This window comes from Somniosus microcephalus, chromosome 15 (assembly GCF_052327205.1).
Source record: "Somniosus microcephalus isolate GS21.2 chromosome 15, FLI_Smic_1.0, whole genome shotgun sequence".
NCBI lineage: Eukaryota > Metazoa > Chordata > Chondrichthyes > Squaliformes > Somniosidae > Somniosus > Somniosus microcephalus.
This window is the reverse complement of record NC_141001.1, coordinates 71,333,533-71,351,757: the sequence shown is the minus strand read 5'-3', so window position 1 is coordinate 71,351,757 and position 18,225 is coordinate 71,333,533. Positions and strand designations below refer to the sequence as shown.

At 44.0% G+C, this 18,225-nt stretch overlaps 1 protein-coding gene across 3 annotated transcripts in view; it reads left to right on the top strand.

Annotated features, from left to right (window-relative positions):
* c15h11orf24 (chromosome 15 C11orf24 homolog) overlaps positions 1 to 18,225 on the top strand; it is a 127,936-nt gene that overhangs the window by 83,630 nt on the left and 26,081 nt on the right. For all 3 annotated transcript variants that reach the window (XM_086007996.1, XM_086007995.1, XM_086007997.1), the window contains 3 exons: positions 7,875 to 8,132; positions 11,241 to 11,363; positions 15,434 to 17,954. In XM_086007996.1, the coding sequence (XP_085864122.1) occupies positions 7,913 to 8,132; positions 11,241 to 11,363; positions 15,434 to 16,629 (1,539 nt within the window). In that variant the 5' untranslated portion in view covers positions 7,875 to 7,912 and the 3' untranslated portion in view covers positions 16,630 to 17,954. The remainder of the gene's footprint in view (positions 1 to 7,874; positions 8,133 to 11,240; positions 11,364 to 15,433; positions 17,955 to 18,225) is intronic.

Sequence of the window (18,225 nt, the reverse complement as noted above, 5' to 3'; positions counted from 1 at the left end):
GATGTAGCTTCTACAGCTTTTTGGGGCAGCATATTCCATGGACCTACCACCCTCTGAGTGAAGTAGTTCCTCCTCATCTCAGTTTTGAAAGAGCAGCCCCTTATTCTAAGACTATGCCCCCTAGTTCTAGTTTCACCCATCATCGGGAACATCCTCCCCGCATCCACCCGATCCAACCCCTTCACAATCTTATATGTTTCAATAAGATCGCCTCTCATTCTTCTGAACTCCAATGAGTAGAGTCCCAATCTACTCAACCTCTCCTCATATGTCCATCCCCTCATCCCCGGGATTAACCGAGTGAACCTTCTTTGTACTGACTCGAGAGCAAGTATGTCTTTTCTTAAGTATGGACACCAAAACTGTACGCAGTATTCCAGGTGCGGTCTCACCAATACCTTGTACAACTGAAGCAATACCTCCCTATTTTTATATTCTATCCCCCTAGCAATGAAAGCCAACATTCCATTGGCCTTCTTAATCACTTGCTGCACCTGCATACTAACCTTTTGAGTTTCGTGCACCAGGACCCCCAGATCCCTTTGTACTTCAGTACTTTCCAGTTTCTTGCCATTAAGATAATAACTTGCTCTATGATTTTTTCCTGCCAAAGTGCATAACCTCACACTTTCCAGTATTGTATTCCATCTGCCAAATCTCTGCCCACTTACTTAGCCTGTCTATGTCCCTTTGCAGGTTTTTATATCCTCCTCACTCACTACTTTCCGTCCCATCTTTGTATCATCTGCAAACTTTGATATGTTACACTCGGTCCCCTCCTCCAAATCGTTAATATAGATTGTAAAGAGTTGGGGACCCAGCACTGACCCCTGCGGAACAACACTAGTTACTGGTTGCCAATCTGAGAACGAACCATTTATCCCAACTCTCTGCTTTCTGTTAGAGAGACAATCCTCCACCCACGCCAGAATATTACCCCCAATCCTGTGATTTTTTTATCTTAAGCAATAATCTTTTGTGTGGCACCTTGTCAAATGCCTTTTGGAAGTCTAAATACACTACGTCCACTGGTTCCCCTTTATCCACCCTGTATGTTACTTCCTCAAAGAACTCAAGCAAATTTGTCAAACATGACTTCCCCTTCATGAAACCATGCTGAGTTTGTCCTATTAAATTATGTTTATCCAAATGTCCCGTTACTGTCTCCTTAATAATGGACTCTAACATTTTACCAACCACAGATGTTAGGCTAACAGGTCTATAGTTTCCAGCCTTCTGCCTACTACCCTTTTTAAATAAGGGTGTTACATTAGCAGTTTTCCAATCTGCCGGGACCTTTGCTGAGTCCAGTGAGTTTTGGAAAATTATTACCAATGCATCCACAATCCCTACCGCTACTTCCCTCAAGACCCGAGGATGCAAGCCATCAGGTCCAGGGGATTTATCCGCCTTGAGTCCCATTATTTTACCAAGTACCACTTCCTTAGTGATTTTAATCGTATTTAGTTCCTCCCCCCCTAGAGCCCCCTATTTGTCCAGTGTTGGGATATTCTTAGTGTCCTCTACTGTAAAGACTGATACAAAATATTCATTCAGTGTTTTTGCCATCTCCATATTTCCCACCATTAATTTCCCGGTCTCATCCTCTAAGGGACCAACATTTACTTTAGCCACCCTTTTTCTTTTTATATAACTATAGAAACTTTTACTGTCTGTTTTTATATTTTTTGCTAATTTACTTTCATAATCTATCTTCCCTTTCTTAATCAATCTTTTAGTTATTTTTTGCTGTCTTTTAAAGACTTCCCAATCTTCCATCCTCCCACTAGATTTGGCTACCTTATATGCCCTTGTTTTTAGTCGGATACTATCCTTAATTACTTTACTTAGCCACGGATGGCTGTCTTTTCTTTTACACCCTTTTTTCCTCAGTGGAATATATATTTTTTGGAAGTGGTAAAATAACTCCTTAAATGTACACCACTGATCATGTACCGTCTTACCCTTTAATCTATTTTTCCAGTCCACTCTAATTAATTCCGCTCTCATACCTTCATAGTCTCCTTTATTCAAGCTCAGCACGCTTGTTTGAGATCCAACCTTCTCGCCCTCTAATTGAATATGGAACTCAACCATGTTATGGTCACTCATTCCAAGGGGATCCTTTACTAGGACATTTTTAATTAATCCTGTCTCATTACACAGGACCAAATCTAAGGTTGCTTGCCCCCTGGTCGGTTCAGTTACATACTGCTCAAGAAACCCATCCCTAATACACTCAATGAACTCATCCTCAAGGCTGCTCTGCCCAATTTGATTTGTCCAGTTAATATGATAATTAAAATCCCCCATAATTATAGCTGTTCCCTTATTACAAGCCTCAACTATTTCCTGATTAATACTCCGTCCAACAGAGTTGCAACTGTTCGGAGGCCTAGAGACTACACCCACTAGTGTTTTTTTCCCCTTATTATTCCTTATCTCCACCCAAACTGTTTCACTATCCTGCTCCTTTGACCCAATATCATTTCTTTGTATTATAGTGATTCCTTCCTTTATTAACATAGCCACCCCACCTCCTCTCCCTTCCTGCCTGTCCTTCCTGATTGTTAAATAACCTGGTAGGTTTAATTCCCAGTCATGGTCACCCTGCAGCCATGTTTCTGTAATGGCCACAAGATCATACCCATATGTCATTATTTGTGCCGTTAACTCAATCATTTTGTTACAAATGCTACGTGCATTCAGATAAAGAACTTTCAAATATGTTTTGTAACACTTAGTTCCTGTTTTTTCCCTTTTTAGTACTTTACTTTTTACTCCATACCTTCTGTCCCTTCCTGACACATTGTTTTTTAATTCCCCCACTGCTACCTAAGTCTATGACCTTCTCTGTTGTCATTTCTATTATTTGCTCTCTAGAAACCTCCCCCTCCCACTAATTAGTTTAAAGCCCTCTCTACAGCCCTAGTTATATGATTCGCCAGGACTCTAGTCCCAGCACTGGCCAAGTGGAGTCCGTCCCAACAGAACAGCTCCCTCCTGTCCCCGTACTGGTGCCAGTGTCCCAAGAAGCAAAACCCATTTCTCCCACACCAGTCTTTGAGCCACGCATTTAACTCTTTAATTTTATTTATCCTAGCCAAATTCGCTCGTGGCTCAGGTAATAACCCAGAGATTATTACCCTTGAGGTTCTGTTTTTTAATTTGACCCCTAGCTGCTCATACTCCTTTAACAGAACCGTCTTCCTTGTCCTATCTACGTCGTTTGTACCAACATGGACCACGACAACTGGATCCTCCCCCTCCCACTCCAAGTTTCTTTCCAGCCCAGAAGAGATGTCCTTAACCCTGGCACCGGGCAGGCAACACAGCCTTCGGGACTCCCGCTCATGACTGCAGAGAACCCTATCTATCCCCCTAATGATACTATCCCCTACCACTACAACATTTCTTTTTACTCCCTCCACTTGAATGGCCCCCTGTACCACGGTGCTGTGGCCAGGTTGCTCATCCTCCCTGCAGTCCCCGCTCCCACCCTCACAGGGAGTAAGAACCTCGATCCTGCTGGACAAGAACAAGGGCTGCGTCTCCTTCAACACTACATCCTGGATCCCTGTACCTTCCTCGCTCGTAGTCACACCATCCTGTCCCTGACCACGGACTACATCTACAGTAATTAACTTCATAGGTGTGACCATCTCCTGAAACATAGAGTCCAGGAACTTCTCCCCCTCCCTGACGTGTCGCAGTGTCTGAAGCTCGGTCTCAAGCTCCATAACATGGAACTTGAGTTCCTCTAGCAGCAAACACTTGTCGCAGATGTAACCACCGTGAGCCTCAATGGGGACCACCGGCTCCCACATCTCGCAACAGTAACACATCACCTGCTCCATTCTATATAATTAATTAAATTTCTTATTATTAGTTATGAAGACCCTGCCCGGATATAGATGATAATGTCACACCACTATTCAATAGGACTTACCAACTTAAAGGTATAAAAGAGAAGAGAAGGAAGAAAACCAACCAACCAGCTGATCACCAACCTCCTCCTTGAATACTGTCTGTGGGGCCTGTTTGGTTGACTCGTCTCGCTGCTCCGCCTCCGCAGTGCTGTCTAAGCCTGGGAGTGGGGAACAAAACAGAGCAAAAAACACACCCTCACCTCCCACGTGCCCGAACTCTCCCACTTAGCAAAACTCCAGCAGCACTCAATGCACAAAGCACTCCGTGCACTGCACTAGCCCCTCCCCTTTTATACCCGGATTCTACTTCCGGTTTAAACTGCCCAAGAGTTTAAAAAACCCTTAAAAAATTAAACTTACTTCAAATAATTGACTTCTTAACACACTAAAATTCACAAAATACACTTAAATGATTTTTCTCCCACTTAGCAAAACTCCAGCAGCACTCAATGCACAAAGCCCCTTCATAAAACCATGCTGACTTTGTCCTATTAAATTATGATTATCCAAATGTCCTGTTACTGTCTCCTTAATAATGGACTCCAAAATTTTACCTACCACAGATGTTAGGCTAACCGGTCTATAGTTTCCAGCCTTCTGTCTACTGCCCTTTTTAAATAAGGGTGTTACATTAGCAGTTTTCCAGTCTGCCGGGACCTTTGCTGAGTCCAGGGAGTTTTGGAAAATTATTACCAATGCATCCACAATCCCTACCGCCACTTCCCTCAAGACCCTAGTATGTAAGCCATCAGGTCCAGGTGATTTATCCGCCTTGAGTCCCATTATTTTACCGAGTACCACTTCCTTAGTGATTTTGATCGTGTTTAGCTCCTCCCCTGCTATAGCCCCCTGTTTGTCCAGTGTTGGGATATTCTTAGTGTCCTCTACTGTAAAGACTGATACAAAATATTCATTCAGTGTTTTTGCCATCTCCATATTTCCCACCATTAATTTCCCGGTCTCATCCTCTAAGGGACCAACATTTACTTTAGCCACCCTTTTTCTTTTTATATAACTATAGAAACTTTTACTGTCTGTTTTTATATTTTTTGCTAATTTACTTTCATAATCTATCTTCCCTTTCTTAATCAATCTTTTAGTTATTTTTTGCTGTCTTTTAAAGACTTCCCAATCTTCCATCCTCCCACTAGATTTGGCTACCTTATATGCCCTTGTTTTTAGTCGGATACTATCCTTAATTACTTTACTTAGCCACGGATGGCTGTCTTTTCTTTTACACCCTTTTTTCCTCAGTGGAATATATATTTTTTGGAAGTGGTAAAATAACTCCTTAAATGTACACCACTGATCATGTATCGTCTTACCCTTTAATCTATTTTCCCAATCCACTCTACTCAATTCCACTCTCATACCCTCATAGTCTCCTTTATTCAAGCTTAGCACGCTTGTTTGAGATCCAACCTTCACACCCTCTAATTGAATATGGAATTCAACCATGTTATGGTCACTCATTCCAAGGGGATCCTTTACTAGGACATTTTTAATTAATCCTGTCTCGTTACACAGGACCTGATCTAAGGTTGCTTGCCCCCTGGTCGGTTCAGTTACATACTGCTCAAGAAACCCATCCCTAATACACTCAATGAACTCATCCTCAAGGCAGCCCTGCCCAATTTGATTTGTCCAATTAATATGATAGTTAAAATCCCCCATAATTATAGATGTTCCCTTATTACAAGCCTCAACTATTTCCTGATTGATACTCCGTCCAACAGAGTTGCCACTGTTCGGAGGCCTATAGACTACGCCCACTAGTGTTTTTTTCCCCTTATTATTCCTTACCTCCACCCAAACTGTTTCATTATCCTGATCTTTTGACCCAATATCATTTCTCTGTATTACAGTGATTCCTTCCTTTATTAACATAGCCACCCCACCTCCCCTTCCTTCCTGCCTGTCCTTCCTGATCGTTAAATAACCTGGTATGTTTAATTTCCAGGCATTGTCACCCTGCAGCCATGTTTCTGTAATGGCCACAAGATCATACCCATATGTAGTTATTTGTGCCATTAACTCGTCTATTTTGTTACGAATGCTACGTGCATTCAGATAGAGAACTTTCAAAGATGTTTTGTGACACTTAGTTCCTGCTTTTGCCCTTTTTATTACTTTACCTTTTACTCCATTCCTTCTGCCCCTTCCTGACACGCTCTGGTTTTTAATTTCACCACTGCTACCCAAGTCTATGACCTTCTCTGTTGTCATTTTTATTATTTGCTCTCTAGGAACCTCCCCGCTACTAGTTAGTTTAAAGCCCTCTCTACAGCCCTAGTTATATGATCCGCCAGGACTCTAGTCCCAGCACTGGCCAAGTGAAGCCCGTCCCAACGGAACAGTTCCCTCCTGCCCCAGTACTGGTGCCAGTGTCCCAGGAAACAAAACCCATTTCTCCCACACCAGTCTTTGAGCCACGCATTTAACTCTCTAATTTTATTTGTCCTAGCCAAATTCACTCGTGGCTCAGGTAATAATCCAGAGATTATTACCCTTGTGGTTCTGCTTTTCAATTTGGCCCCTCGCTGCTCAAACTCCCTCAGCAGAACCTCCTTCCTTGTCCTATCTATGTCGTTGGTACCAACATGGACCACGACAACTGGAACCTCCCCCTCCCACTCCAAGTTTCTCTCCAGTCCAGAGGAGATGTCCTTAACCATGGCACGGGGCAGGCAACACAGCCTTCGGGACTCTCGCTCTCGGCTGCAAAGAACTCTATCTATCCCCCTCACGATACTATCCCCTACTACTACAACATTTCTTTTAACTCCCCCCCCCCCCCCCCCACCCCCCACTTGAATGGCCCCCTGCTCCACGGTGCTGTGGCTAGGTTGCTCATCCTCCCCGCAGTCCCTGTTCCCATCCTCACAGGGAGTAAGAGCCTCGAACCTGTTGGACAAGTGCAAGGGCTGCGGCTCCTCCAACACTACCTCCTGGATCCCCGTACCTGCCTCACTTCTAGTCACACCACCCTGACCCTGGCCACGGACTACATCTGAATTAATTAATCTAATTGGTGTGACTACCTCCTGATACACAGAGTCCAGGTAACTCTCCCCCTTCTTGATGTGTCTCAGTGTTTGAAGCTCGGACTCCAGCTCTTCAACACGGAGCCGGAATTCCTCGAGCAGCCAACACTTACTGCAAATGTGATCACCGTGAGCATCAATGGTGTCCACCAGCTCCCACATATTGCAGCAGCAGCACATCACCTGATCTCCCATTCTATGTAATTAATTAAATTTATTAATATTATTCTTAAATACCCTCTGCCCCGATTCTAGATGGTGAATATCGCACCTTAGAAACTATAAACCAAAGAGATTTAAGCTTAAAAAGGGAGAAATACTCACCAACCAATCACTTACCCGCTTTCTGGTGACGTCACACTTGGATTACTTTTTACACCTCTCCCTAAAATTCAACCCCTAAAATTTTAACTGCCGTCTCAGTAGCTGCAGTACAAATGCAGCATCTATCCGCATGTTATGCTTTTAACAGCAAAAGAAGGCGGCATACTTTGAGGAAAGCAGTTTTAAAGCAACTGCAGTGGCATGGCACACTGGAATCCCAGGGTACAGAGCCACGTGATGAGGGGCACAGGTCTTCCCTTGGTAGTTGTCAATGTCATTCCTTATCATTTGATAACGGGTGTGATTTTTCTGGGTAAAATTGGTTCTTTGTCTTCCCATCGGAGACTGAGGTAAGTTGCTGCTGTGAGGCACTTCGTTTGGAAGCAGTCCAGCTGAGATCTAGAAAATATTCCCCATTGGGAATAGCTGCAATCAAATATTCATCAATCCTGAGATTCGAACTTGGGTCCACAGCCAGAGATTCACAGATATGAATTGTCAGGCCTCCTGATGACCATTTACTTCAAAAAAAATTCTGTAACAAGATTTCAATTACATTTTTTTATTTCTCTTTCAGATTCCGCAAAGTGCAAACCGAATTGGCTCAGTCTACCTATGACTCCTTTATGCAGCAGTTCTGGCCAAAAAGGGATTTTGTTCGTATTTTCCTCAAAAATGTGGACTTCTCTTGGTCTGTTTCTTTACATATCAATTTCTTCTTTGACTGAGAGCTCAATGTATAACTTACAAAATAATGGAATCAAAGTGCTGAAGTCCCTTCATGTCAGTGGTGCAGAAGAATGTAACCTAACTTGTGACGATGTATCAGACCAAGGTAAAGTATGTCAGTGTGCACATATACTGATGTTTATCAAACAAATATAATAAATGTCTGAGAGGTCCACTTCAGCAGGAGTCTATCACAGGGTGGGAATATGCTGAACGTGAGCATCATGTTGTGGTACTGGTGCTGTGTAATGACAGGGTATATTGTCGTCTTGTCCCTCCTGCACCTACCACGTGAGTTTCTAACCAGCTGTGCTTTAGCATATGACCAGTTATGAAGAGGAAAAACATTCTCGGAGCAACTAGCCAAGAGTGGTATTACCAGAAGTCCGAGAGCAAGAGACTGGTGTCAGAGAATGTTCCACCCAGTGTCGCATTCTGCTAACCCGTGTATGACTTCCTGAAGTCTTTTGCAGTCCCGCTCGCCATTTGGCAAGCCCTGTACATTTGTGTCATCAACAAATTTTGATATTGATAGTTCAAGTCTAGAGTACACCACCAATCTGAGGAACATGCATTAACCATAACTCTTTCTTTCCTGTCCATTAACCAACTACTTGTGCTGCTACATTTTGTCTCTTGTACCGTATGCCTAATTTTTTGTAACAAGGCTCCTGTGAGGTACCTAATTGAACACCTTCTGAAAATACATATATACCACATCATATTAAAATAATCACCAGAGCTGCTTTATTTGTTTATAATCCCAAAGATGTACCTGTGTAGAATTCTCAGAAAATGCAACTTTATTTTAATCCAATTTTTAGTGTAATTTTCACCATAGACATTTTACATTCATCTCCCTTTAAATTTTAATTTCCTTTCCTAAATTACACTTAACTAAGTATCAGCATATATTGTTTGAACAGAAGTAAATATTAATAAATTGCAATCTGTAATAATTTAAGTAATTGGAAATTAAAACAATTATTTTAGTTCAGCCCAAGGACATGAAATAAGTAACAAAATGACTGCCCTCCATCAGATTCTCTAGCATGCAGAGAGAAATTAATTTAGGCAGTCTCAATACATTTCCCAATGCTCATCAGTCGCAAGAGCACAATTTCCCTCCCAAATGGCACAAATGTATTATTTTTATTTTTTTCCAATTGATTGATAAATAACATGTTTACCAGCAGATCCTCTGCAGCATTGCTCACAGTGTGTTGGAGGATATGTTGTTTTATGTTCTATAAGGGACAGTATATGCTGTGTTATATTGGGCCGTAATTTGCGGCCCCTACGGGTGCGTATGAGATGCGTAAGGGCCGTGCAAGTTCCAGGTTTAGGAATGTGAAGCGCACGCGCTAAAACCCGGAACTTGCCATCTGACAAGAATTCTGCCCAACGAATGCCAATGAAATTCTTGCACCTGGTAAAAGCATAAGGCCTGCTTTTACCAGCGTAAGAGTTTTAAAAAACAGAAAAATAAAATGTAATCTATAATTTATACATTTAAAAACTTGTGAAATAAGGTAAGTTTATTTTTAGCCCCTTTAAAACATGTACATTTATTTTTCAAAAAATAAAATTTTTGTTTTAAATATTTAATTAAATGCCATTTCAATTAATTTTAAAGATGTGATGATTTTTATTTGAAGTATAGAGGTATTTTCTGGGTTTTTCCCCATTCATACTTATGGGGTTTCCATATATACAGAATTCCCATAAGCATGAATGGGGATTCCCTTCTGTCATTCTTTGGACCGGCCTACGTGATCCATGGGGTGTTTGTGATTCGCCTGCACCCCAAGATATGTGGACCTCTTCCCGCGGGTACCCGGGAAGGCCCAGGACCGTGAGTCTCCGTATCTCCCGGACCCCCAGGTAGGCATGGATTTTATTTGCGGATCGGAAAGCCTCCGACCACAAAATCGGGGCCATTATATAGTGCAATATATCCTGTTTTATGTTATATCTGGTGCAATATGTTATCAGTGTCACTGATTTATGGTGCTTGAATAAGTGAAATTGTGGTTTATTACAGAGTATAATAGGAGTGATAGTGATATTTTTAGACTCTCATTCTGATTATGTGCATATTCACGTGGAAACTGTAAACCAACAGCTGTGATTATTATTGAATGTAAGCTTAACTATGCAGTTAACTTTATGTTCAAGCCCAGAATACAAAGGAAGATGTTGCAGGAGGGAGGTAGGAGGTATGTGGTAGGAATTCTGTGTAACAGTTTTTGTGGGCCCAGTGTATTAGTATGTTGAGAGGCTGTCCTGGGGTTTGGGAGTGGGAATCATGGGATGAGGGAGCACTGGGAAGGATGGTCGCAGTGTTTCTGGGTGTGGGGATGTTGAGAGAGAGCCACTGATGAAGGGGTTTTCTCCGGAACAGGTTGACATTTGGAGAGGGGTTGAGGCAGAGGAGGTGGAAGCAACAAGCAGCAACTTGATGAATGGGAACTGGGCAAGGTAAAGGTGCTCAGGACAGGGTTTGGTCACCATGGGGAGGAAACGAGTGGCAGGGATGGATTTAGTCAAGATGGGGAGATGGTATTATCTAACAGCATTTCTGCAGCACTGACTTGGAGAAACCTCTCTTATTTTAAATTGATGCTGCTGAGTGTTTTTTTAAGTAATCCATCTCACCTGTTCGCTACCACTGCTGCTGCTGCTTCACCCCCACCACCACAATTGGACATCATCTCCGCATCACAACCAGAGCCCAAGCTAGATTAAAGGTTGGGGCTCAGATCTTGTCATGGTAGAGAGCCTGATTGCAGCAGGAGGGTGGTAGCGGCAAGGGAGGGTTACCAGGTAGGCGTTCTGGTCGTGGGAGGGGCTGCAGGGATAAGGTTGCAAGCATTAGGCCACAGGCTTGATTTTAGCTGCTCCGATACAGGTCCCCCTGTGGACCACAGCAACCCTAAATCTTGGAGCTGTAGCTGGGCGGTAAGTAAAGAATAGTGCCACCTCCCTTAAAGATCAAGCTTGGAGGACTCGGGTTAAGTAAAATTAATGCGTTAAGTTTTAATCCTGACAGAAAACTGTAACATAGGTGTTACAAGAAGTAAGTGTGCCACCTAAAATAAGTATTTGTATGTGCACAACTTTTAATATATTATAGATATCTGTGTGTGATTGTGTTAATAGGTTTAAAGCAATGCAGATGATGCATAGATTTTTCTTTTAAATTTTGTTGCAGATGGCTTGGAGTGTAACTGGGTGGTGATTGAAGAAAAACAAAATCTCTGTTTTTATTTACACTGTCCTGATATCCCTATCTGTAAAGGAGCAACTGTGGAAGATGTTAAAGCTTTGCAAATAGGTATGAGCAGAATCTATTTACTTTTTAAGGGCTCACTGCATAAAATTGCCACTTGTTAATAACTATTGACTATTCCTCAATAACTGTGCAAGATGTTTTTGATGTTGAGTCCAGAAAGTCTTTTGACGAGTTTATTAGTCAAAAGAAGGTACTGAAAAACTGTCTACAGGTCACATGGAAGATGAGGCCTCCAGAGTACTTTGCATTTTTTTGGTTCCTTTTCTAAAAATTAATATATTTATGCTTTTCTGTTCTGGCCTTTGTGGGCATGATATAATTCCCTGACTGAGGGGAAAAGTCAGCCTCTGCCAATGCCAGTCAACAGAAGACAATCCGAGTAGCTCACCCCTGTGTGGAAATGGGATAGCCTCCACTTGATCTTTTCAATGGTGCACAGTATTCAGAATTATGCTGCTTTGACTTCCTATTTATGTAGGTTGGGTAGAAGGATCTTGAACATCCAAGCAGATACATTGGCTGGAATCTTTACCTGAGTGTCGGGACAGGTGCGTGCGGGTCGCCATCCTGAGCTTTTCAACAGCGCGTTCCGCACTGCACGTTTAACCCAGTTGCATCAATTGAATAAGTCCTGCGGGTTTCCCAGCCCAATTAAATGGAGGGGGTCTGATGATGTCACCGATGACTCATTTTCAGCGTGGATATTTAAAGCAGCCTTGCACACATCTCATTTGAAGGTTGCTGTAGGAGAGACCAAGGTGTTTGGAAGAGCTACAAATTGCTGTACAATACTGAGATTTCTGTGGGTCATGGAGACACACAGACAGAAGACTGCACCATGATTCCCTGATGCCTCCCTGGAAGTGCTGGTCTAGGGAGTCAGAGCATGCAGGGAGGTCCTCTTCCCTGCAGATGGCTGCAAAAGACCAGCTAAAGACACTAAGAGAGCATGGCTAGATATTGTGGAGGAGGTCGGCAGCAGGGATGTGGTGAGGCGGACGTGGACCCAGTGCCACAAAAGATTTAATGATCTCACAAGGCTTAATTCATTTCTCATTTCTTTACTATCCCACAGGTTCAGCAAGTGACCCCCCCCCCCCCCACACTGTCCAGCTGGAGGAGGAAGACGACTCCTCAGAGGAAGCTCCAGTCTCTGAGGGTGCACCACCAGTAGACCCAAGCGCACCCAGCACCAGCGCAGATATGCACACCTCAGTGGGTCCTCTGAGGGCTAGAGTAGTGTTGTCACCTGGTGTGTCTCACAGCACAAGTGTGCAAGAGCAGATGATGGAGACAGGGGCAGCAGTGTAGAGTTCTCGACGGAAGATGCTCCAAGCTCTGCTGAGCTGCATGCAGATGCTGAACCTCGGGAGCCATCGAGAAAGAGGGTGATCTTGAAGGAGCAGCAACAATTGCGCGAGGCTCTGACAGCTATTGCAGCCGTGTTGTGTGCGACTGTACAGAGAATGGAGAAGTCCATTTCCAACATGAGCACCACCATCTCGCAGGCGATGGTGACAATGTGCTGTTCCAGGGAAAAGCAAATGCACCAGACCCACGAGAACATGCTTGCTGTGAACAACAGATTGCAGACACTCATTGACCTCCTCTCGAGGAGGAATACTAATGTAGACTTGGGCCTTCATCGCCCCACTGATGTGCAGCAAGGTGCTCTCCAACTCCTTGCTAGCAGGGAAGTGCAGGTGGCCCTTGAGAGGGATTATGGTGAAAGGGGACATGTAAGTGGGGGCTCTGCTCAAAGCACTCCCACTTCATCCTCGTTGCCTCCCCCTTAGTCAGAGCCCCACATGCTGCCTCGGATCCCAATGGCCGCGTCTGCTCCTGCACAGTTGCAGGAGGAGCAGTCTTTGCCGGACCCTCACAGGCTCCAAAACCCTGAGGATGTCTGCCAAAAGTGTCTACACAGTCACAGCAGGGAAGTGAGCAGCCTGCCTCTCCTCTGCTGAAGCCACAGGGGTTGCACCTCAAAAGCACATGTAAACAAAAAAAGACACAATCGTATAAAAATGTGAATGTTAAGTTTCAGTTATATTTATGACGCGCATAAATTTATTTCTTTGCACAACTTTACCGTCTTGTCCATTTTTTGCCTACTACCTGGGAAGTGGCTTTGTCACTTGGAGTAAATGGTGAGGCAATACTTAACCTCAAGCAATGGGGGCTTGGTCATTGTTGGACTGCTTTGTGGTGGTGGTGTGGTGGGTGGGGGCAAGTTAAGAGCTTCTGGAAGCCATATGGGTGCACTGGTGCAAGTTAAGTAAAGCTGGCCCGTATGAGGCCCTCCCTGGCAGCAATGTGTGCCGCTGCTGGTGCCATCTCCACCTCGGGTTCCTCCTCTTCGTGTTTCACTCCTGAAGAGGTTGTGCGCGCTGCACCTTGCTCCTCCTGCAGCTTCAATCCTCGCTGCTGCACTGTGTTGTGCAGTGCACAGCATACGACGATGATTCTGGAGATCCTGGCTGGTGCATACTGAAGGGCTCCTCCAGCTCTGTCAAGGCATCTGAAGCGCATCTTCATCATGCCGATTGCTTGCTCTGTGACACACCTGGTGGACATGTGGCTGTCATTATAATGCTCCTCGGCCTCATTGCTTGGCCTCCTCAAGGGTGTCATCAGTCACATCTCCAAGTAGCCAGCCATTATGTCTATTTGGTGGTGCGAAGAGCTGAGGGAGGACGGACTGGCACAGCACCAAAGAGTCATGACAGCTGCCAGGGAATCTGGCGCACACATGCATGATGATCTTTTTATGGTTGCAGACAAGCTGCACATTGAAGGAGTGGAAGCCCTTGTAGATCACAAACACCCCTGAATGGGGGTGCCTTGATGGCCACGTGTGCAGCCGATGACTCCCTGCTCCTGTGGGAAGCCAGACAGAGCCACAAAGCTGAGTGCCTGCTCCGTAACACTGGCTTCATCAGTGGCAAAGTTGACATAATTGGCTGACTTGTGAAACATAGCATCAGTCACACGGGTGATGCATCTGTGGGCGGCCGACTGCGAGATCCTGCAAATGTCTGCTGCAGATCCCTGGTAGGAGCCTGAGGTGAAGAAGTTGAGGGCGGAGGTGACATTGACAACCGCTGCTAAGGCGTGTTCACCTGGTCCTCTGGGCAGCAGGTCTTGTTGCAGCAAGCTACAAATGTCTGCAACGACCTGGAGCGATAACCTGAGCCTCCTGAAGCACTGCTGTTCAGTCATGTCCAGGAAGCTCATCCTCTGCCTGTATACCCTGTGTTGGGGGTATCGCCTCCAGCACAGAGCAACCCTGTGTTGACCCCACCCCTCCTGTGAAGGAGAAGGCTGCTGTTGTGTTGCTGCTGCTGGTGTTGTTGGTGCTGGGGCTCAGCTTGGTCTGATTCTGAGGTTCAAGGTGAGAGAGCATAAGTGGCACCTATGTTGATCTAATAGATGGCAGATAAAGTGGAGATCAGAGGCACAATCCTTCAATGTAGTGATAGTGACGAGCAATGTGGTGAGAGTGTCTTCCGAGGTTGCAGAAATGACCTGCAAACTCCTGAAAGCAAAATCTCTGCACACAGTGGTGTCAGCAAGAGCCTTTCCCTTAGCCAAGGAAGCAGGTGTAATATGGGAGTATTTGTGTTTTTTCCAGCTGTCACTTAATGGACTCATACAATGGCCACTGAGCTTCTGCCTCCCCTTCACAGGCGAGGTTCCCGAGGTGCATGAATCCCGTGCGCAACAAGTTAAAGCCAAAACCTGAGGTTAAAAAGGTAGTTGAGTGTCTGTAAACGAGCAGTTAAGTACCTCAATGAGGTTGCACTCCTCTCCCGAGCGGGTCCGTGGAGCACCTTGAAACACATCGGAGTTAAATGCTGAAGTTGACTGGATGAAGGTGGGTTTCCAACTGCTGGTGACACGTTGGTCATGGCTGTACTGTCAATTTCCGTGCTTTTAACTGCCGACCCGCCCCCAAACTTGCACACTCTGCAATGGGAAAACTCTGGCCATTGTGTGTCTTATTGTGAACATCCTGAGTAACCATTTGGAAATGCCTTAACATATGCCCACTTGGAAGATGAATAGCATCACTAATTTTTTTCATCAAGCTATTTGTTTTTGTTTTCTAGGACAAAGTTCACCAATCAAGATTTTGTTACGTCATTTACGAAGGAATAAAAGAACTTCAGGAGATAATTCATCAAATCCTCATCCAACTGCAACTTCAGCATCACCACCAATCAGTCCTGCAACTGGTCAACAAACCATATCAGCTCCAAGAACTGGTCAACAAACCACAGTGACAAATGAATCATCTACAAAACCCAATAGTAATTCACCAGAAATTGGCAGTACGGCCACGACCAAAGTGTCAACAGCAGCTGATTATCTAACCCTGACTGTGACTACAGTATCACCAGCTGTCACCATTACAACCACAGCCACAACCACAGCCTCAACTACAGTGACACAGGCAGTCACGAGCACAACCATGACCAAACCTACAGTAGCACCAGCAGTCACCACTACAATCACAACTGTTAACATCACACTAGCAGCTTCCAGTACTTCTGGTGCCAAATCAGCTACTACCATAGCGACGACAACAGCCCCCACTACAAATAATTCAACAATAACTGCTACTGAACCAACTTCAATGATACTTACATCATCAACTGAATATACCACACAACTCCCCAATATTAGTTTAGCAGAAATTACCACCATCCATGAAATCAATGTAACAATGACAACTGGTCAACCAGCCAGGCCAGCTCCAACAACTGGTCAACCAGCCACAATAACAAATGAATTATCTACAAAACCCAATAGTAATTCAACTGAATCTACAACTTTCCCTCAAGCTATCCCAAGCACTACAAAGCAAGTGCAAACAGCAACCGCATCTCCGACCCCAAAATTGATCAGCAAAACCCCTAAGTTGACTGTGACCCCAACAAATATCCAGGCAGCAACAATGCTGCACAAGCAAGGAGATGGAACCAATGTGAGCAGTTCAACTCCTGGAGCTGTGCCCACATCCACAATGGCTGGAGGAGTATCAAAGCCACCAGAAATAAACCCCAGAGCTACAGTTGTTTTTAGTGATGGGAAGAATTATGTCTTTCCTTCGGTGCCTGCTGGAGCTCTAATCAAATATTTAGCTGACACCAGTTCATTAATAGCCGTACTAATATTTGGGCTGTTGTTTTTCTTGGTAAGTATTGTAGTGTTTGCCCAAAAAGCATTTGAAAGCTATAAAAGAAGAGACTATGTTCAAGTGGACTATCTAATAAATGGAATGTATGCAGACTCGGATATGTAAGAAAAAGGAAAGTGAAAAATATAGGAAACATAACACTTCTCCATTATAGTAATGGGAGTGTTTCATCAAACTAAGCACATTTGTAGAAAGAATGGTGTGGATCAGCAGCAACTTATGCCGTAAGTCAAACAGTACTCTCTCATTCTGGAACTTCTGAGGGGCTTTCAGAGGATCAGTTGCCTGCGTATTCTGAATTTCTGAATATTACAATTGGGGTTGTCCTGAGATTGACTGTACCCCTCTTTGTTAACCTCGATTAAATATTTTTGGGGACTGTCCTCCTTGGTTCTGGCTAGATTGCAACAAAAAAGCTGCTGCTTAAGTCACTGTCTTGTTTAAAAAATATCCTTGGTGTATTTTTGATTAAAAGGGAATTTTGCAATAAAAAAGTTTTGAATGAGAATAATGCAGTAACCTAAAATAACCTTCCCAGCAGTACAGTTGAAAAAACTGTGCTAATGAACACAAAGCCATAAAATACAATTGTAATGTACCACTATGCAGTTTTCTTGCCTTAAAATGTAATTTTTTTATCCTAGATTCCTAAAATTTGAAACTATTTTTGGGAGGTGCTTGTGTATAATTTCGTGAGATTCCTGTGCATTACTTCATCATATAACTATTAAAATGGCTTCTGTATAATAATTACAGAAATACTATTGTATCCTGCTGCGAATGCTCTGCTTTTCTAAACTACCTTAATGGAAGACAGAATGTGATGCACATAAAAGTACAAAGCTCTCAGTTTCACTTGTACTACTTTAGCGTGTGTCTTTCACACAGTGTGTGGCAGTCTTAACAGCAACTTCGTTACAACACAGCAAAGCCCATCAGTTAGCAGGTCAAAATTGTCACATGATGGATGTCTCTTCCTCCTCCCCTCACTCGCACTAACTCAAGATATAGAATATATGTAGCGTATGAAGAAGGAGACTGTGTTACGGTGACCTTCAGGAAAAATAGATGCATTCTGAAACCAAGACTAAATGGGGGCAAAAATGGGCTCGGTAACTCCTGTTTTTTGGGCACGATAAGGCCTCATAAGGTTCCAAAATGGCGTCCGTGGCACGCGCACACACTTCTGATGCAAAGTACGCCAGACGCTATATTGGTAAAGGGGTTAGCGTGAGCGCAACTAACCTCTGCCGGAATTATGCAGAGCAGGCAGATCATGATGTGCATGCTGATTTGATGCCAGTGCTGCCATTTTGGAGCTCCATGCTCCAGCCTACACCCTCTCTTAACCTCCCACAGCTGAACACGCATTCAGTGGCATGAAGAACTCCTGACCAGCGCTATTTAAAGGGATCATCAACTACTTACAGGTTAGTTGCTTGATTATATCTCCTGGTTGTTGATGCAATTCTATGCATTTTGGGTGCTTTTCCATACTTGTTAAACGTTTCAATATACTGAAGTATTTCATTGATGACTTAAAGACTTGTGCACAATCCAGTTGCTTCCTCTTGGCATTGACATGACTGGGAGAATGAGCAGAGGCCGTGCAGAGCAGGACAAGCTGCTAGAAGAGGGCAGATGGGGAGAAGGACTCTCAGCAAGAGGTCATATCCGCAGAGGGTCTTTAGGGAGCAGATC